At 32.7% G+C, this 21,340-nt stretch overlaps 4 protein-coding genes across 4 annotated transcripts; 1 reads left to right on the forward strand and 3 right to left on the reverse strand.

Annotated features, from left to right (window-relative positions):
• Positions 1–190: 190 nt before the first annotated feature.
• LOC17878936 lies at positions 191–893 on the forward strand. The gene has a single exon (XM_006282410.2). It carries the CDS (start codon positions 369–371, stop codon positions 693–695), a length of 327 nt encoding a protein of 108 aa, XP_006282472.2. The 5' UTR covers positions 191–368; the 3' UTR covers positions 696–893.
• A 2,171-nt stretch (positions 894–3,064) lies between these two features.
• LOC17880501 (cytochrome b561 and DOMON domain-containing protein At5g35735) lies at positions 3,065–5,394 on the reverse strand. The gene is made up of 2 exons (XM_006283714.2): positions 4,717–5,394; positions 3,065–3,809 (listed from the first exon to the last, which is right to left on the reverse strand). Exons 1-2 carry the CDS (start codon positions 5,323–5,325, stop codon positions 3,228–3,230), a joined length of 1,191 nt encoding a protein of 396 aa, XP_006283776.2. The 5' UTR covers positions 5,326–5,394; the 3' UTR covers positions 3,065–3,227.
• A 5,516-nt stretch (positions 5,395–10,910) lies between these two features.
• On the reverse strand, positions 10,911–11,788 carry LOC17877784 (PLASMODESMATA CALLOSE-BINDING PROTEIN 5). The gene is made up of 3 exons (XM_006284990.2): positions 11,592–11,788; positions 11,260–11,514; positions 10,911–11,179 (listed from the first exon to the last, which is right to left on the reverse strand). The coding sequence occupies exons 1-3, from the start codon at positions 11,659–11,661 to the stop codon at positions 11,145–11,147; spliced, it is 360 nt and encodes a 119-aa protein (XP_006285052.1). The 5' UTR covers positions 11,662–11,788; the 3' UTR covers positions 10,911–11,144.
• An 89-nt stretch (positions 11,789–11,877) lies between these two features.
• LOC17880945 (histidine kinase 2) lies at positions 11,878–17,428 on the reverse strand. Its single transcript, XM_006285149.2, has 13 exons — positions 16,723–17,428; positions 16,434–16,616; positions 15,848–16,327; positions 15,486–15,761; positions 15,235–15,404; positions 14,942–15,154; positions 14,668–14,854; positions 14,496–14,547; positions 14,189–14,418; positions 13,997–14,095; positions 13,287–13,924; positions 12,602–13,090; positions 11,878–12,517 (listed from the first exon to the last, which is right to left on the reverse strand). Exons 1-13 carry the CDS (start codon positions 16,990–16,992, stop codon positions 12,268–12,270), a joined length of 3,537 nt encoding a protein of 1,178 aa, XP_006285211.1. The 5' UTR covers positions 16,993–17,428; the 3' UTR covers positions 11,878–12,267.
• Positions 17,429–21,340: the final 3,912 nt, after the last annotated feature.

The following is a 21,340-nucleotide window of genomic DNA, read 5'->3' on the forward strand; positions in this document are numbered from 1 at the left end:
CTTTTTGATATAATTGGATGTTAGAGTAAATAATAGAGGGAGAACAATGGAATTTATCCCTACCACAATGTCTCTTTTGTTATTAAAACAAGAAAAATAAAACTATAGGGTAAAGAAAAAATTAAATATTAGATAGCTAGATGATAAAGAGAGTAGCACTAATAATGAAAAGCAAATTCCAAGTTGCCAACTTGCAAAATCAATCTTTCACATACAACACAAATATAAAAGAAAAGCCCATACGGTTCCTTCCTCTCTTCAAAGTTGCCTTATTATATCATCCAACTCAAGAAAACAACAAACTAAAAGAGAGAGTAAAGCAAAAAACAAAAAAAAAAACAAGAAAATCAAGATCAGAGGTAGTAGAGATGACACAGATGCTTTCTGTAATCCGTCGTAACCTTCAAAACCTTCGCAAGAGCCCTCGCGTAGCGGACGAGACTGACTTGCAGCCTTCCACTGCAGGGTCCGGACAGGGAGGTGGAGGTGGAGGTGGAGGAGGAGTTGTAACTCATGGAAGACGAGACGGTTTTAATGCGGTGATCATGCGGTTTCCTTTCTCGATCATCTCTTGCTTCGCGGTACCGAGTGTTAATGGGACTGATGGACTATGGATGTCCGGAGATTATGGTAGTGTCTCGGAGGTTAACAATCTTATGGTTAGTGATGGCATGAGATATGCCATTTTAATGTAATTTTTAACCAAATATGTTTATTATTTTTACCTTCTTTTTTTTTCGTACGTCTCTCTACAAATATAATTAATTAATCTTATGATCAGTCTTGCTAGTGTGTGTTAAATATATGAGATGTAGAACAAGTTTTGTTCTTGTATAGATATATAGATGAAGATTTTGTAATTTGTAGCATGCTTCTTATTTTTATTTTCCCCACTTTTTTCTCTTTAATCAATTATAATTTCTACCCCATTTTCTCCTTAAAACAATTCTTAACTAAAACCTAACTTTTTCAATCTCTAAATTGAAAATATTATTCCATTCCCATAAGCAGAAATTTGTTTGCGGATTATACTGATTTTTAATTATTATTCAGAAGTTATGTTCATATTGATGCGGATTCAACAAAATAAAAGAAATTGTTGCGCACCAACCACTAACCGGTTTTACTTACAAATAGAGTTGTTCTGCAGCAGTTTTTGTCTGTCCTAAAAATTGAGTAAATTAAACTGCTGAGACCACGGTAACCATTCACACTTACCCTTAGTATGCTGATCAAAGTAAAACAACATCATTATATGAATCACTTTAATATGTTTTAAAAAGTTGAAATATTTTTGAGAATGGTAAAAATGATTTTTTGATTTGATAAACTAAGATCTTCAAAAGGCGAATTCAGATTCCATGCGAGCAATGACAGAATAGTTTACTATGTTAACGAATAATTTACTTTATGATCTAACCTTAGTGGATGGATGGTAGTCACACTTTCAATATATATTTGGTCCCCTATCACCTTTTGTTGCTATCTCTTTGTAACATCAATGGAATATGTTCTTCATAAGCTAATCTTTTTGAGTTATAATCTTTCCTTCTTAGTGAATTGGATGCTGTACATATATTCTAACTATTACTTTGATAGATCATGCACGATTTTATCTTTTTGGATTCATCAATAACGAATCAAAATTTTCAAATTTTATATAGTAATAAAGTATATATACCAAAGAAAATCGTTGTATCGTCTCCCTATATACAAGTGTGTACATATAAATAAAGGTTCGGAATGAAGACGGAACCAAACAGTGCGTGTGGTTCTAATATTACGAAAGCATTGACATATGCATATATTTTCGTTACTATTAGAACTGTATTGCCGTACTTGTCTCGCAATTGTTTCAGTACGTTACTATTAATTAGGATCAATAATGCTATTTCGGGTCGATGGTTTCTTGTGCTTTGTACAAAACCCTCTACAGATCTACAAAAAGTAGATGTGTAGATACATTTATCTATGGAAAGGCAAGATATCAAGTATAAAACAAATACGTTGAGGTCTCCAAACACCGGATTTCGAGTAAGAGTCCAAAACCACACGAAAGAAAGACAAGCTTAAGCTGCGCCGGGCCAAACACCGATGATATTTATTACATTGTGGGCTTCCAACCTAAAACCAATTAACAATGAGTGGAGAGACCCATGTATCTTATATACTAGTCAGGATCTTACTCAATTTCCAATGTGGGATATTTATCCCTAATAATATTATGTGATCTTTCGGACTATTGTTATTTGATTAATCACGAATCTATTTCTCGTTTTTCTCATCTTTCATTTTTAGTAGATTTGCACCTTGTGATTATTGGTATATTTTTACACATTAACCACCGAAACCTAGTGGCAAAGGAAGAAAGTGCTATTAGAGTTTAGTAGCAGCTCTTGAAAGGAAGTAGCTAGTGAGAAGCATTTTAAGGAGAGGATAATGTAGATATAGTTGAAGAATATAGCAAGTTCATTACAAAAATGACATAGTATTATGGTAGTTTATCGATTTCTCTTTGGAAAAGTGTGGTAGTAAGTGCGAAGTACAATCGCTTCCATATCATATTGTGAGTTGAATTTACTAGCGATGTGATAGATGATAATTTTAAAGTGATGACACTCACTGGATTGAGATATATAACTTTAATGATTTGAAAAGAAGTAGGATTGGTAGAAAGATTTTGTGTGAATGCTTGGACTGTTAAGTATTGTTACTTATCTTTTTGTAAGAACGATGTTTCTCTTAAATAGTAAATGGAGAGGTGATCGCGACTTTAACTTGGTTAGAGTGTGAGAGACCAACCAAGCACCTTTGGAGGGAGTGTTAGCAATCGCATAAGAAGATCGATGAGACTAGCTAGGGATTAAACCTTTTAATCCAACTCTTGAAACGTCTAATCAGTAGCTATCGATTACTGAAGATTAAAATTGAAGATTCAAGATGTGAAGTAATTAGTATAAGTGGTTCACCGTTCATGACACTATAACACTATAACACTAGAACATAGTCTACAGTTTTTACTAAATTAGATGAGAAAATGTCCGAAGATGTATGTAAACAACCATATAAAAGATTAATAACTCCATAGATTAATATATCTATAACACAATGAATAAAATCGCATAAATACATACATACAAGAGCCTACAAGATATCAAATGAAAAAAGAATCCAAAACTGCGTAGAAGTATAACAAACCAAAACAAGTATAGAAACAATAAGTGAAACTAGGCGTCTTGGTGATGTGGTCCGGTACTAGTAGTAGTACCATTGGAATACTTGTTCGAAGTCGGTGCAGCAACCGTGTTACCTCCACGGTTCTTACGACGAAGAACGATAAACCAAGTAAGTGGCTCAAGAATAAGAACACAAGCACCAAGAAAGATCAAGATTCCAATATAAGCCCAACGCCACTTATCAGCCGGGTCCAAAATGTCTAGTCCTTTGAAAATATTGATAATGGAGAGTATGATGGTAGTGTATCCAACGCTGTGATGGTACACGTTCCAATATCTTCGAAATTTGTGGTCAGGCTTTGGCCTTAGAAGGAGAGCAAATACTTGAAGTGTTGCAAATGTGAAGAGTGCTATTCCAAGGTTACGATGTGTTGAGTAAGATGTGCCTGGTGAGTCATTGCCTAGCTTTATTCCGGTAGCCCAACCGGCTACACCGATGGCGTAACCGGAGACTTGGAAGGCTATATGGAGATAGAACCATGTTGGATCGGCGAAGACTTTCATGTACCGAGCCATCATTGCTCCTAATGGCATTAGTACTCCCCAGCTCACCGCGTTTAGTATTCCATGAGTCTGTTTTATGCAAGTTTACAAATGTTTAGTTTACTTTTACATAGAGTAATAAATTTATATTCCAACAAATAACATAAATAATTGTAACGACGTCATTTATTCTCTTATCAACCACACATTAATTAGAATAAATCTACGAAGTTTAAACAATCAAAACATTTCTTATTTTAATTTTGACGGGTTTTTCATGTTTTCTATTTTTATGTAGAAGAATCATTATAAAAATTTCTAAAAGTTGGTCAAATAAATTAGCTCAGTATTTTTTATGAATTTCTACAAAAAAAAAAAAGATTTTTCAAATATTAATGTTGATTATGGAAGTGGAGACATTATTTTTGAGTTTGGTCGAAAGTGAAACCGTGACAGAGAAGTCCACTATATCTTATTTTTCAAAGTTAAAAAAACCTAACAAATTTGACTAAATTTACAGAAAAAAACTAATTTTTTTTTTATCACTTTACTATTACTAGATATGAAAAATATACCATTTAACAAAATACATACTAGATGCTTCTATTCAAAATTATTAATTAATAAAACAATGAATGTTTCGTTTTGTCATCATTTCATTTTCAATATGTTGAGAAAACACGTCAATATCTATTTGTCTTATTGAAGCAAAAATATCATCTCACTAAGTTTGTCATCCACACGTCAATATTTATTAAAATTATTAAAAGCAACACTTTAGAATCTTAGATATTTTTCAAATTTTCATTGGAAACTTCTCCAAAATTTTAATTTTTCTAGAAAGTATTTTCAAAAAAAATTAACGTTCCATAATAAATACTAAAAGTATTTTTTTTTTTAATCGTTTCATATGAATTTAGTAACTCTTAAAACCTTAAAATTTGTGGAAATATTTAGAAATTTTTTAATTAGTCTTAAGAGATAGAGTTGGACTTACATTTCTCTTGGTTAGCCTATCACCAGAACCACCACCAGCCGTTGACTGACCAGTCCTGAAATCAATCCTACCCATAGATCTCATATTGTCCCCTGACCTTGAATGAATCATAGGAACACCATTAGTAACAGGACCAACCTGCCAAAGCTGATTAGCCGTGATCAGATTCGCCGGCAACTCAAGAGTTGCGAATATGGTCGCCTCGCCATTAACTAGAGTAGCCGAGACGCGGCTCACACGGAAGCTAAGGCTTCCGCGTTCGAGCTGCGTAGTGTAAGAATTCACAGAAGAGGTATAGGCTTGGAACTGGCCACTTGAATTGGTGAAAGCAACAAGAGCTTGTGTCCCAACCATTTGTGTCCCACTTGGGTTAAGTCCCCAAGCAATCCAAGAAGAAGTGGTCGTTCCAGGGTGACGAAAGGCGATCGAAACGGTGCCGTTTGCTTCGTTGTAAGTCCAGTGGAGGAAAGAGCCTAAGGCTTGGAGAGGAGAGCAAGTTGTGAAGGCTAAGTTGTTTTCGAACCTGTGGGTGTTACAACCTGACTGACCATTCACGGTTAAGACAAGAAGTGTTGCCAACACGGCGAACAGAGTTATCTTTGGTTCCATGTCTTTGTGTGTTCTGTCTTGAAATGTTGTTGGGGTGAGATTTGAGAGGTATGGGTTATGTTTTAAAGATATATTTATAGGGAAAAAGCAAAACGCGGATGCTTTTTAAAGGCTACGCAAGTCGGAAGCTGTTCTTTGTTGACTATTTTTTTGCCCATTTCGTACCTTTTCTCTCTTTTTCACATACATATGTGTGACGTAAGGATAACACTCATATTTGTCAAATTTGAGGGTTTCGTTTATTGAATAAACATATGAATATGAATATTAGTTATTAGAAACAAATCCCCATATTCCTGTAAAACAAAAGTGACTACGTTATAGATATAGTAAATAAGAAGAGACCGGTTCTAGCTTATATGTTACACAACTTGCATACACTTTTAAGGTTTTTTAAGGGTGGTGCCTGGTTGATGCGGTTGCAGAAGCATACCGTAGCGTTATTAAACGTTTTGAACGATCAAATTAGCATTTAGGAGATAGTGTATTTGTACGATTAATTGGTTGATCAGCGGATACAATAGCAGTTAAACAAAAATTTACTAAAACAAATTTTGATTATAATTGCAAGAAGATATATAAATATAGAAAAAGTATGAACATCCAAATTTATATTTATGAAAACTATAAATAAATTAAACATGACTATTGTTAAAAAAATATAAATAGTTATTCAAATAGTAAACAAATAAATTACATATATTTTTAATTTTTTATATTAGATAACTTGATAATATATGTTTTAGTTTGTTGATTTTGTAAGACATGAGAATATATGTTTTAATGTTATTTTTCTCTTTTTTTTAGTCAATCGCAACTGTAAACATTTATAGAAAAAACTTTTAATATCTAGTGTTTCGAGAAATCAAAACGGTATGAAGAAATTTCTATTCTTGGTATCGACCTCTAAGACTCTAACAACCACAATCACCCGCAAACGCATCATCTGCTGCAACTATGCAAGAAAGAACCAATCAACCCTTTAATCACTATTTTGAGATGAATATTTCAAACCACATGGGACGTCGGCTCACTTATGAGTATTGCAAGAGTTTCTAAAATGTTGTAAATGGTTGAATCCGATTAATATTGTTATTTAAAGAAAAACGTTGTATTGATCTTACTATATATAAATATAATGTAATTTTAAATAACGTACCACACGAAATTGACTCACTATATTTTTGTTATATTGTAATATTAGTGGAATGTTGTATATACATTAAGAAATCGTTCTGATACGTACAACACATTTTGTAATCGTCAGTATGACAAAAGTTGACGAGGTCAATTTCTCAAAGAAAAAAGGAACACAAGAGAGAAAATGTTAAAACATGATTATGAAATTTTTAAATTAATATAATTACGGTGGATTAGGTAGTAGATTAGTTGAAAGTCATCGTCAAATTCACATTCACGAGTCTGTGAATAGTGATTTTTGTTGATAGTAAATTAAATAAAATCTCATATTGGGATTTTGTTATTAATTTATATAAACTAAAGATTACTCGTTCGTTGGTATGGAGAAAATGATAGTCAAATGTCTCGCAGTACTCCATGCGTTCACATGTGGCCTTTGTTTCCTTTTTATAAATTGTTAAAATGAAATTAGTGATGTGTGAACACTTGTTAATCATATATATATATATATATATATATATATATATATATATATATAGATTAGTCTTCAAACTTAAGGAGGCTTGAGGATTCTATTGGTGACAACGAATAATACAGTGCATAGTTTTTAACGTAAACAATCTTTTTTTTTTTAATAATACGTATACAACATAACAAATAAAGAGAACATTATTTTTTCGGTTTTTTAAATATTTTATCTATATAATTAATTACAACGAAAGAAACACATATAATATATTAGTATTCCCAAAATATATTATATTGTGTGATTGATATGCACAATGTAGTAGTATGGAATATAATATAAATTATTCAGAATTTAATTTAAGATGAAAACCGCGCTATACCGCATGGTGTGTTTAACGCACGATTTTATAAAATTAAAAGTATAGTCTCTTTTTTCATGTTAACTCATAATTCTTTGTGGAAGATCTCCTCGATTCTAAGAGATTTGTCTATTTATTCATATATTTTCTAAAATCACAAAAATTGTGGACTACTTCCTGAAGTTTATAAGTTATAACTAAACTATATCTTTATCTCTTCAATTATAAGTTCTCCAACTAATTGAATCATGTAGTTATATAGTTTGACTTCAAACTTTGGAAAGATAGTACCATGTTATTCAAAGATTATTATTGGCCGTACGTGTTAATGTAGTTAGTCTCATTCATAGCAAATCCTTTTGTCCCGTGAACTTGTTTCTGCCAATATGTTCCAAGAACATCTTATGTGTTTACACATTGGTCTTGTTCTCTTGCATGTTTGTCCTTGAGTTGTGATTTGTCAATCACTTGTATTTTGGTCTAATAAACCTATATATATGACTAGAAGTTTTCTTTTTTTAGTTAAATATAATTGGATACAGTCGATATTTTTTAGTTCAACGGTGGTTGCAATCTCGAAGTTAACTTCCCGATATTTTTAATTTCTTTTTTCAGTTTCATCTCTAAAAATCCGATGAACTAGTTGTACAAACGTTATTTTTTCTTTGAATATAATTTAACATTAGATTCAAAAAGAAAATAAATTGGATGCAGTCGGTATTTTAGTAAGGGGATTGCGAACAACTTGTTAAAACCTTAAATGGTCATAGTTGTAACATTTCGACAGATGGTATTTATCATGATATTATTCATTGAGCTTCATGGTTTCAGCATGTTGAGTTTGTTTTTGTTTTAAAGCATTGTAATAGAGTAGCACATTTTTTAGCTAAATATGGTTATGTAACATCGAGTTTTTTTTAATATATTTTGATTTCTTTGCTTCGCCAAGTTGACTTTCAAATAAGTTGCATCATCAGTTTATAAATTCAAAAATAAAATCATATTTTGCAGAAATTTATTGTTAATAAAACTGTAAGTAGTATTTTTAAAAGACTTTGAGGACAAGTGACTAAAAAGAATAAAAAGACATTTACACAAATGATGAAAGATCTCCCCAGAGGAAGATGGAAAGCACTTTCGTATGAACCAAAGTCAGGAGTGTACAAAACGACGCCGTTAAAGTGACGCTTAAACACCAAACCCAAAGAATAAACATTCCTTCTAGAAGATGAACTTATTATAACTTTTACTTTATGATATAGACGTTATTTAATTGAATAAAGTTCCTTAAATCATTTCTAAGCTTTTTTTTTTTTTTTGGTAATAATCCCTCGTTTCTGGATAAATGATATTTTAGCTTTGTTTTTTTTTCTTGTCCACAACTTTTTTTTTTCTCTAAAATAATTAGTTTTCTTACAAATCTATACAAAACTAATTAGATTTTTATAAGTTTTAATAATTTTATATTATACACATTGTTTTTCATTGGTTGAGTTGTATTTTGATAAATGTTAAATTATCTATTTATTTAAAATAAATAAAAATTAAATAATCTTATAACTAGTATAAAAAATTCATTTTTTCACCGAAATATCGTGCGTTGTTATCTAAGATCGGACAAGTAATACGGGTGAAGCGGAAGGTCTCTTTCCACCTTTCTTCACCGAAATCTAATTTATTGGCTAGGGAGATTGCTTGCAACGTTACACGAGATGGCTTGCAGCGTTACACGAGATGGCTTGCAGCGTTACACGAGATGGCTGGCTTACTTCGTACTTGGCTCTTGGTGGTTTGTCTTGGCTTCATGACCGGATCGAAAGGGACAAACGCCATGGTGTTTAATTCTTGGTTTCTTTTTCTTTGCGGTTTATATTTCCATTTCGTGGCTTATTTTGTTGTTCTGCACACTTATTTTCTAATAATATTGAACAATTCAGCGTTAAGAAAAAAAATCATTTAAAAACAAAGGATAATGTATGATTTAAGCCAAATAGCCAAGTAAAGTGATTTGTAACCTAGCAATCTTCACAAAACCAAGTGGTGAAATTAGCCAAATTACCATTTACTAATCAGCTAAACAAAAATACTTTTATTCACAATACAATACATTTTTTTTTCCTATTGGGTGAATTTACAACTACAGGGTTTGGTGAAGAGTTGACTCTTAAAGGTCTTTCAACCTCATTACCAAAAAAAAAGGTCTTTCAACCTTATTTTATACGAATTTGGAATATAATATTTTCTGAATATTATTTGTAAAGAAAATTATCAAACAAAAAAGAAGAAAGAATTAAGTTCTTCACCTAGAATAACGATTCTCTTAAGACCAATATATAAAAAAAAGAGTAAAATAAAGGGTTTTGACAAAATAACCAAAAGACAAAAAAAATTTGTTGGTGATTCCACAAAGAGACGCGTCGTCAATCTTGCCGTCTTAATATGTGCATTCAAACGTTCATAGGTCTCTGAGTCTCTCTATCTCTAGTCTCTATGCATATTAGACTTTGTTCTCTTGATAGGGTTTGGTGACCCATAAATGAACTCGAGAAACTTAGTCCAAGTCAACCTGAATACAAACAGATCACCTGTGAGGTTAAGAAATCATATTATTAGTTTACTACTATAGTTTACTCATTTATTTTTTTGCTTGCAACAATAGTTTTGAATGCGGAAACCATATTTAGCTGAACAGACCAAGCGGATCATGCATATCTAGCGTTACAAATGCAGATCAAATATTTATATAATTTTTAGATAAATTAATATTAAATTAAACAAAATAAAAGACTGAACTCACCACAAACACTCCTAAATGAGTATGGGTAGACTGCTCTGTTTTATTTTGGAAAAAAACACGAAGAAGAAAAAGTTTTCCCGTTTTTTTTAAGCAGTACAGAAAAGTATACATATATACTGCTTTAGCAAATTAACTGTTTTTGTACTGTGGTCCCATTCAGAACCAAAGTATCCTCCAAAATAAGTGTGGGCCAAATACCCGTTAGATTCACTCCGATCTGTTATTTGATTCAATTCGATTCGAAAAATCCGAATATTCGTAACTTTATGAAGCAAATCATGTATGCCATTAATTTTTATACGCTTTGAGTTTTTACCGTATTTTTAAGTCAGAATATCGTCAAATCTTACAAATATGCTATTTTATTATAGTTTTACGAATAATCTACTTTTAAACACTTTTTTTTTGTTTTGCTATACATATTCTTAACAAATATTAAACTCCAAAAAAATAAACGAAATCGACTAAATCCAAACGACCAAAAATAACGGATAAAACGCATAAATTTAATCGTATATTTATACTCTTAAAATTTGATAAATGAATTCACACATCTTTGGTCTGGTCTACCAATGTATATGTCGTAGTATGGTTCACCCTCAGTCATTGGTTTGATGTTGTGAATTATGGATACTGATGGTGTAAATCTGATTCTCTTACATAATGTGGTGAGAACAGAGCCCACAGAAAGCTAAACAACTCATTACTTGTTTAAGTGCTGATTAAAATCAATAAGTACAAGGCAGGGAGTATTATGAATAGACTCTATTGTATAGTTTTGTTGTTCAGGCGGCACAGATTAGTTTCCATACAATGTGTAATTATGTATTAACCACATTATCATATAATGTAACAGTGTATTTACCACAACTAGAGGAGAGCTTGTAAGACAAGATTGATGGAAGCAGGTTGTATTGAAGAAAATTTATCAAAGACTCAAGAGTATTGAGAGAGCAGTTTCTGAGTGAAGCAGAGTATATAGATAACATTACAAAGGAAAAATGTATAAATGCAGAATCATAGCTTTTCATCTTGTCTTTGCTGTCTCATTTGAATCAGGGGTTATACTCATAGTGGCAAGAACCATGACCTGTAACAATCATATCTCAATCAGGGATTATTCACTATCTACTAAGATCAAAGTGATACAGAGAAGGAGAGAGAGCTTACTAGGGTCAAGCTCAGTAATCATAGCAGCACCTTTGAAGTAACAAGAACCACCTTTGTGCTTATAACTTTGGTAATAACTGTTAAAGGCAAAGGAGGCATGATCCCTGATTGTGTTTGGCAAGAAGCAAGGCTGGTTTTCCTGCTGCATTTTGCTACAGTCAGCTCCACCGCTACCGCAAGCCCACTCTAGAGCTGCCTGCAACTCGTCGTCTGGTGTTTGTTCATCCGCTACACACCATTGTTCCGATTCTGCCACTGTTTATACATACACTCACATACACATTAAAAGCCTAAAAAAGAACATAGTGTGAACATTGCAGTGATAGTTTTACCTGAACGTTGAGGAAATGTCATTGCTATGACTAGCAAAGGAAGAAGTATCCTTATCAAGAAAGTTGACATATTGAGTGGTACAGAGAGATCTAGATCTGATCTAATTGAGAAGTATGAGAGCTAAAAAATGAGTGCAACTTGACCCCTTTATACTAGTTAGAAAGAATCAGTACTCCAAAAGTTCAAGATCTAGGATAAGGGAATCTTGGTTTGCTTCAGATGCAATCATGTGCCAGATCTGCATTTAACTGGTTTTGAGGAAGATTTTGTTCTGCTTCTGGAAGCTTTTCAGAACACAGTCATTTATACACTTCCTACTACACAACATACAAGCTGTTTTAGAGTTAAGAGGAGAGAGTTTGGTTTTATATGAATGAATATAATTGAGCTATACATCAGAAATCTACTATACACACAGGCAGATATATCAAAGATGACAAACTGTCTATACAAAGAGAGAGACTGCGGCTTTCCCAGTTTCTTCTCATACTCAACCAGACGAGGAGGTCTATAAGGGAAAGAGACCTGTGAAGGACAATGAATAATTGTCTGGTTCTTGCCTTGACCTCAAGTTGAATTGCAGGGTCATGGATGTTCAAGATATACTACCCGACGTCAAAAAGCTCTCGGGTTGATATATAATCCTAAAAGGGAATGGCTTTTTCAGTCTTCCTTTTAACATGGTTCAAAGAATCTTGCTACCGCTGTGTAGAGCACTTCCTCTTCAAACGGTTTTGATACATAACCATCCATGCCACATTTCATGCATTCTTCGTGAGTAGCCTGTATAACATCAGCTGTCATTGCTAATATTGGGACGTGCCAACTACTAGATTTACATAACAATTCAGCAGATGCTTCTCCAGAAGCTATCTTCTTGTTGATTTCCCACTCCAGATCACGGACTCTCCTCGTTGCTTCGAATCTGCACAAAAATCATAAAATTACCAGGGACTCCATTCAAGAAATCAATAAGCTGAAGGGACAAGATTGAAAAATAGTTAGCTACCCATCCATTTCAGGCATCTGGAGATCCATGAAGCAAGCCTCAAAGTTGTGAGGCGGCTTAAGCATTTCCAATGCAGCCTTGCCACTCTCAACACATGTAACTATAGCTCCATATTTCTTAAGTGCACCTTCGGCAACTCGTCTGTTCACCAGATTGTCGTCCACAACCAGAATCTGCTTTTCTCTGAGCAAGTGTCCAAGATTTCTTCGCTTTCTGTTTGGTTGCCTCTTCTTGCCATTGACAAGTGTTTCTTGAAAGCAACATATTAAGACACTCATCCGAAGAGGCTTTATTACCACCTCATCAATGAGACCAGAAGACTTCATCTCACTGCGCTCAGTAAGAGTTGCAGAAGTTGCCAAAAGTATAATCTTTGGGACTCTTGTAAAGGTTATTTTGCTAAAGGTTAACAACTTGTCTAGTGCTGCAAAGTCTTTCTTGTTCCAGGCGTCTTTGTCAATTAGAACCATAGCCAAATTGTCTAATTTGCTGCAAAGACTCCAGAAAAAATTGAAAGCTTTTAGTGAAGTAAGTATAATCTCTACAAATGCTAGTCTTTTCTATCTTGGAATGCAATGACAGTAACAGTTATACAGCTATCTTGCAATGGACAATACAATTTATTCCATATGAAAAAAGCAAAGCAGTTGGAAGAGTAAAGAAGACACTAGTGCATGTAAAGTACCTGACACTGGTGCATGCCAATCTAAGACTCGATACAATGTCTGCAGATATTCCCAGTCTCTGAAGATGGTAACTAGTCACCTCAGCTCGAATGTTTCTGTTATCAATAACTAATGCTCTCAATCCTTTAAAATCTTGAATAGCTAGATCGAATCGTTCCAACTTAGTAACCGATGAACTAGTTTCTGCCTTCCCGAAAACTCCAGTAAATGAAAAAGTACTGCCTGTCCCGGGCTCACTCACAAACCCCATCTCTCCTTGCATGAGTTCAACTAAACGCTTGCTTATGCTTAAACCTATGCCGGTCCCACCATAAGTCCGCGAGGTGGAACTGTCAGCTTGCATAAAAGGCGTGAATATTCGTCCTTGTGCATCCACAGGTATGCCCACTCCTGTGTCCTCCACTGTAACTAGCAACTTGATTTTATCAGAATTATGATTCTCAGTACTGTAAAATGTCTTGAAGTTCTTCCAGCTTCCACATGCATTTACAGCAGGAAACCCGCTAACTGTCTCCCCGGACTCACTGCATCCTAAAGCTAATCTCTGTTTGAGCACTGCATCTTCGATATTAAGAGGCTCCCTCACCTCATCTGCAAGATGCACTGAGATAAATATGTGTCCCCTTTCCTGTGTAAACTGTTATTACAGAAAGAACAAGTGAGTTATGATAAAGAAGTTGCTGTTTTGTAAGATAGAATTAATAATCACCTTGATTGAGTTTCCCACTAGATTTGTAATTATCTGCCGAAACCGACTCGGATCACCAACTACAACATCAGGAACTTGACTAGAAACATAAACAGCCAACTGTAACAAGAAACCAAGATTTTCATTAGATTTGGAATTTTTTAGCTACTTGAAAACATCAAGAAGCGGAAGGTCATCCAGTTTATAGTATACCTCAATTCCTTTTTCATTTGCCTTGCCAGAGAGAAGAGATGAAACGTTATCCAGAATAAAACGCATATCGAAAGGCACATTTTCAAGCTCGAGCCTTCCTGATTCAATCTTTGCCTGATCAAGAACCTCATTTATGAGTGATGTAAGATCCTTCCCACTTCCGTGAGCAGTTTGCGCATAGTCTAGCTGCTTCGCATCAAGATCGGTGTCCATTAGCAGTTTCAGCATTCCTGTAATAACAATGCTTAATATTTTCAGCTGGTTTTTCTGAGAACATGCAATGACAAAGGATCAGTAGAAAAAGTACCTAAAACTCCATTCATAGGAGTTCGTATCTCATGAGAAACAGTTGCTAGGAACTGCAAATAAGAAGCAAGTCAGTGTTTAAACAATTAAAGCATTTCAGTGACAATTCAACTCTTGTTAACAAAAGATAAGAGGTTTCAAGATTTTGAGACTATTTGATTCACAAAACTCACCTGTGACTTTGCAACATCAGCAGCCTCAGCACGAGCTTTGAGTTCCCTCATTTTCTGACAGTCATCTTCAACTGTTGCAATTCGATTGAGGGCTTCATTGAATATATAACCAACAAGAAAAGTAATAACCAGAACTAAGATCGACGGTGTAATGGCTGTCCAAGGAATGGGAAGTTTATGCTTGAACCTATAAATGAGCAATGCCATTTTCATACTTCAGAAAAGACAGAAGTGTAACATATCTAACAAAAATATCACTAGAGTTAGAGCTAACCTGCAGTGCATCTCATGATTCCTTGATGGATCACCAAAATCAAGGCTACTTATGTGCTGTTCACTTATATCCCCAATTTCTGAGCCATACATTTTAATTAGACCTGAGGCATTAGTTGTGTCATAAACATCCACAGCAATTGTCTGTTTGCTGGCAAGTTGGTGTAAAAGTTTCTCCACCAACGATGGCATATCGTATGATGCACCAAGGTACCTATTTAGGTGTATATTGTTATTAGTTACTAGTACAGAGATTAGTCTTTGCACTATTTATTTTAAAAGTAAATGCAGTACCCAATAGTTGCATCAATACGCTGTTCTTCTGTAGCATCAGGCGCTAGGCTCGTGTCATACACAGCAAAGGTCAACACGACGCCAAGATGATTTGACTTAAGAAGCTTAAATGGAGATGTTAATACTCCTTTTCCTGATGCTCTTGCCCGCAAGATGTTTTCGCGGTCTTCCTGCAAAATAGTTAAACTTTTGAATTCTTTTTTAGCACATTGGTTTGGCAATAGAAAAGAAAAATTTTAAACGTTACTGACCTCTCCAGACATCATGTCGACCGATACAATATGGGAAACAGTTTCTTGAGCAAATATAACTGGCGCATATTCGTCTTGAATAGGTGCTGGGTCAAAATTTTCAGGAACACAGTCTTGAACAACTGTCTGGTCCTCAGTTTCCATTTTCTTTATTGACCATCCATGCTCCTTTTCAAATTTCTCTCTTTCCGAGTGTGGGACTTTCAAAGCATACGCTACACCACTTGTAAGAGGTCTCTCAAAGTTTGTTCTCTCAGTATATTCTTCAAATGTTTTCTATAAATGTAGCAGAAACTGATGATTTAAACAGAACAATGAGATACAAATGTATTTATCACTTATCAGTTAGAAAAACACATCACCTGATCAATGGCAGATGGGGATTTCCCATGGTGAAATGTAGATACAAGAATAGACAAGGCATGAACATGGTTCAGGCTAACATTGAACTGATCTTGTAACACGCGGGCTCGTTCATCACACATGTTTGCTAAAGTCTCCCTCCTTTTCATTATGATCTCCTCATTCGTGTCCCAAAACCACCACACGGAGAAGGAAACTCCTCCTAAGATACCGAGGAGAAGGATGTTCTTCCTCCATTTTCCAGCTCCTCTAGAAGAGGTCTGAGCACGTTGTTGCTGCTTCTTTTGAGCTAAAGGCTCTTGCATATGTACTCTTTCTTTACTCTCAGTTGGTGCTTTAGAATGAGATACATAAATCTTATGGCACACTAACACACCAAGGATTAGACACCACCATGCATTTCTCAAATAAGATGATAAACCCTGATCTAGCCCTTCTTCATAGTATTCTTCTTCAAGTTTTTCGGGTTGCTGCAAATTCTATCAAGAACCAAAACATTCAAAAAATAAAGTTCTGTGAGAGCTAGATACCAAATCTTTGAAGGCATTTCTTCACATATGTTAGAAGAATCCAATGTTATCTTACCTGTTCAAGATTATTACACATACGAGATGTTGATGAGACAGAATGTTCTAAGCCTGATGGATTAAGATTCCAGGGAACCCCTCCAGTTTCTTGTTTCTCAGAAAGCATACTTAAAGAACATGTAATATCATAATTTCCCCACATTCCAAGTCTTGATTCCTTACGACATTCAAAGGACAAAACCTGCAACAGATGCAGAGAATGGTAAAGTGTTTCACTTTAAGGCAAATCTGGTATGTTCAAAAGCTCAATTTTAACAAGAACCAAAGTCAAATTCAAGATAAGTTACCTGATCTGAATCAGAGAACAAAGAGACCAAATCATGAATCTCACTCCTGGTGACGTTTTGATGCCTATACAAAACTTTAGCTTCTCCATTACAAGAACCAGTCTCCTCCTTCTGAATTCTACCTAACCGTGAGAACATAACCAGAACAATTACTACCACAGAGCCACACAAAACCAAGAACAAGAGAGGCTTTTTTAGCCATTTCTTGTCAAAGCTCGACTCTTTTGCCTTCTTTGAAGTAAGATTCGAGAGTTCACAAGTTATAGACATGGTCTAACTTCAAGACGAACACCAATCTCAGATGGGAAATTCAGATCTCTCCAAACCCAAAACTAAAAAAAAAAAACACTCTTTTATCAATTCACAACAACAATCTCATGATGTAAAGTTGAGTTCTTGAAACCACCCCAAGAAGAAGAAGAAGAAGCTGTGACATAGTTCGATTGTGGAAAGTTTTCTCTTTTCTCTTACTTAAGACACAAGACGACAAGATGAACCAAACACAGTGGTTGCAATAGAAGAAAGACATTGTTCAGTAAAGAAATGAAAAAGAGAAAAGGACAAAGCTTTATCTTCTTCTTTCATGGTTTCAGAGTAAAAATTAAAGCTTTCTCTCTGTTTCTTCTGTTTTCAGATGCTTATGTGAGAAGAAGAAAAAAGAACTTAGCTGGTGTCTCTCATTACCCAACTGGACTCAATGATCAGACATTGGATTAAAACAAGTGCTTTGTGAGAAAGAAAAAAGAAAATGTCACTTCTTTTACTCTATTGTTGATTATTATTATTTTTCTTGTCTTTTTGGTGAAAACCATTTTTAAAAATGAGGTTTTGGGTCCATGATTATCTCATCATCTAGGTGGGGTGGGGAAGGTATTACAACATGTTTTTTTTTTTTTTTTTAACTTAAAGAATCAAAAAGGATTGGCTAATGGAAATATATAAATAAAGTTTCAACTAGACCAACAAAACAAGAATCAATAAAAGTAGTATTGTTATTTGTGTTTGTTCTTTTGGTCTTTGCAAAATTGTTTGTTTTATCACTATTGTTTAAACACATATAATGATGAGTGGGTTTTACGATAAGTGGGTATTGATTGATTCTATCTATACACCTCATTGTATTTTTTTATCAGTTTATGTATCTTTGTCTCACAACCATATTTTTTATGATTATGATCCATTTTGCAAGAAACTACTCTTGAAAGATAGTAATAGATTTAAAGAGAAAGATCCATAAACTGACAGTAATATGCAAATCAATCATATTGCATATTGCGTATAACAGGAATTTAATTTGGATTATACTATATATATATAAATTTTGTATAATTGATTTGCATTTTCTAGATATAAAACTGATCCTTATCTTAAATTTATTAATATATATTTTCGGCCCTCTATAAAATCTTGTTAATATGTGGTAAAAATGTCAAAAATGTAATGTTAAAAATCTTAAGTTCAACTTCCTCACATGAAAGATAGAGTTGCGAAAATTGGTGAAATATGGTACTTTTTCTTTTTTAAAAAATCCGTAGTATATTAATATATCTAATTTCGTTCCCAATATAATCTGGTTAGAAATCTATGATTTTATACATGCATAAATTGAAAAAAAATAATATATCAGAATGGACTAATACATATAACCAAGTGGCTGGTGATCATATAATTGTTGGTGTATCCTCTTTTAAACTAGATAAATACATATAGGTGATTAAAAATATATTCAGATGGTTTGGAAATGGCCAACCAAGCAAAGTTGCAGAAATGGGAGTGGGATCAATTGACCCTATATAGCTTTATTAAATTATGTCTTTGCATGGGGCATGCCTGGTTTCTTAGTTTGATATATGGAATATTTTTGGGTTTGAAACATTCTGGTTTGACTTACTAAGATCCCAAGTTCCTTACCATCTCTCTAGCTATTTAATTTTTCATTTAATCGTTTTTCTTACAAATTAAATTGGGATCATTATTCTTTATCAATTAGCTCTTGCTATTGGAGTTTAATATCTTATTATATGGTTGTTTTATGTGTTTTTTTCCACCTAAAAGATCTGATTTGTAATCGACGCAACAATTATTACTTAATATAGTATACTAAAAATTAGATTATTAATTATATGTTTGAAAACAAAAAATATTTGGGTTCACTACTCTTAGGTGTATGAACCACTCTTATTCACTCCTTCTTAGAGCATCTCCAACCCACCTCTATATTTGCTTCTAAACTCTATTTTATAGCAATTTTTGCTCCAACCCACCTCTATATCCACCTCTATTATAGAGATTGCTATTTTTATCTCTATATATAGAGGAGCTCTATTTTTTCCTCTATAAATAGAGGTGAACTATTTTATTGCAAAGTAGTCCTTTTAATCTTAAACTTCTTTTATTTATGAACAAAATAAATATATGTCATAACTAATAATATAAAATATTTTAGAGGTTTTAATATAATATATATTCTAAAATTTGAGACTACCATTTGCAGAAGTAAATTATATAAATCTTATAAATATATATAATAATAGATTTTATTTTTATTGAAGGAAAAAGAGATTTTATTTTACCTTATTATATATAATAATAGAATATAATATAGTATCTTATTGTTTTTATATAATACGATGTACTTTTAAATTAAAAATATATAATATGATGTTTTTATAATAAATTTTTTAATTTAAATAAAAGTAACTATTTTATTAAAATTTTATAAAAGTTAAAGTAAATGGGTGAATTTGAAATTTTAATAAATAGATGGTGTTAATGTTAAAATTTCAAAAGAATCTATTTGGAATATTCTATTATAGAGGAAAAAATAGAGGAAACCATTGGAGCAAAAGTCACCTCTATTATAGAGTTCCTCTAATATAGAGGCAAAAATAGCAAAAACTATTGGAGATGGTCTTAATTAGCCAATTAAAATATAATAATATGCCATGTCATTTTCTATGTTTTTTTAAAAAATCAAGACTAAAATTAAAAAAACCAATTAAGGAAACAAAATATGTAGTTTTTTAATTCAAAAATAATATATCAGTTTGAGTTTATAAAAGACTTGTTAGGATTTATAAGAGACGGATTAGGGTTTATATTTTACAACTTAACGAAATTATATGTCAGTTTGGGTTTATAAAAGAGGATTATGGTTGGTTTTGGTTGGGTTTTGACAATAAATAAATAAAATTTTTAAACTTTCCGATGCACTAGTTGTAACAACGCTATTTTTTCTTTGAATATAATTTAACATTAAATTCAAAAAAAAAATAATAATAAAATAATATATTGGTTTGGGTTTATAAAAGAGTTTTAAGGATTTAGATTTTATAAATAATAATAAAATAATTTTGTTTGGGTTTATATAAGACTGGTTAGGGTTTAAATTTTATAATCAAATAAAATTATATGTTGGTTTGGGTTTATAAAAAACTAGTTAAGGATAAGTTTTTAGAGAATTTTTGAGAAATACCCTTTTTGGTGTATCCCTTTTCAAAAATACCCCCTTTATCTATCCATTTTCAAAAATACCCCTTTTTAAATATAAAAATTATAAAGTTTTATATAGTTTATAAGGTACTTCTATATAATAACTACTACTGGGAGATTCGATACAATATTTTAAATTGTTTTAAATCGTTTTTATAAGTTTTATAAGGTTTTTAAAAGGGTTTATACGGTTTTTATAAGGTTTTTATAAGGTTTTTATAATTTATTTTTACGCTATTTATGAAAGGTATATAAAGTTTTTTACACATATAAAGGTAATTTGTGTATATATTTATAAGGTTACACACATATTTGGATAAATTTCAACATTTTTAGTGGGTTTTTTGATAAAGTTTGAAAATGGTGTATTTTTAAAAAGAGGTATATGAAAAGGGGTATTTTTGAAATTCTCCAAAGTTTTTATAAATAAATAAAAACTACACACCGATTTGGGTTTATAAAAGTGAGGTTGTGATTTATTGAATAATACTTACAAGTTTAGGAGACAAAAAAATGAATTAACTTTTATTTTCGGGTGAAATGAACTAACTTTAGTGTAATAGTTAGGCTTTTACTCTACTTGGTTCAATCACCGAGTGTAATGTAGTACAAGAGGCTTCAATCGATCCAATCGGGTGTGATGCAAACAAACAAGATGCAATGAAAAATTACCAAGTTAAGTCAAGTATGAATAAGGTCTAGAACTCTTAAGCTAAGGTTTACTGAGAAATGACTCTTATATAAGAGATGTCTTAGTAAATCTAACTAATTAAGTAGGAGACGAATTAAAACTATAGCAACCAGTAATAAGAAAATAAGAACTTGAAATGAAACCTAAGCATGTAGAAGCTACATAAGCAAAAATAAACAAGTAAACAATTAATATATAAAAGGTTTCAAGGATGGGTAATTAACTTCAGTGGAGACTCCTAATTCACTAAATTGCCTAACAATCAGTCAATAAAGCTATTCCCTAGACAATGAACTCATAACCTAGTCAATCCAATCTCTTGGCAGAAACTATCAAGCTTAAGGCACTTCCTAATCTCAAATCTTTTTGATGAAACAAAACACGCATTAAGAATCAGTTCATTAGATAGCCAAAACAATAAGGGCATCCTTATCC

This window comes from Capsella rubella, unplaced genomic scaffold, assembly GCF_000375325.1.
Source record: "Capsella rubella cultivar Monte Gargano unplaced genomic scaffold, Caprub1_0 scaffold_7, whole genome shotgun sequence".
NCBI classification, from domain to species: Eukaryota; Viridiplantae; Streptophyta; class Magnoliopsida; order Brassicales; family Brassicaceae; genus Capsella; species Capsella rubella.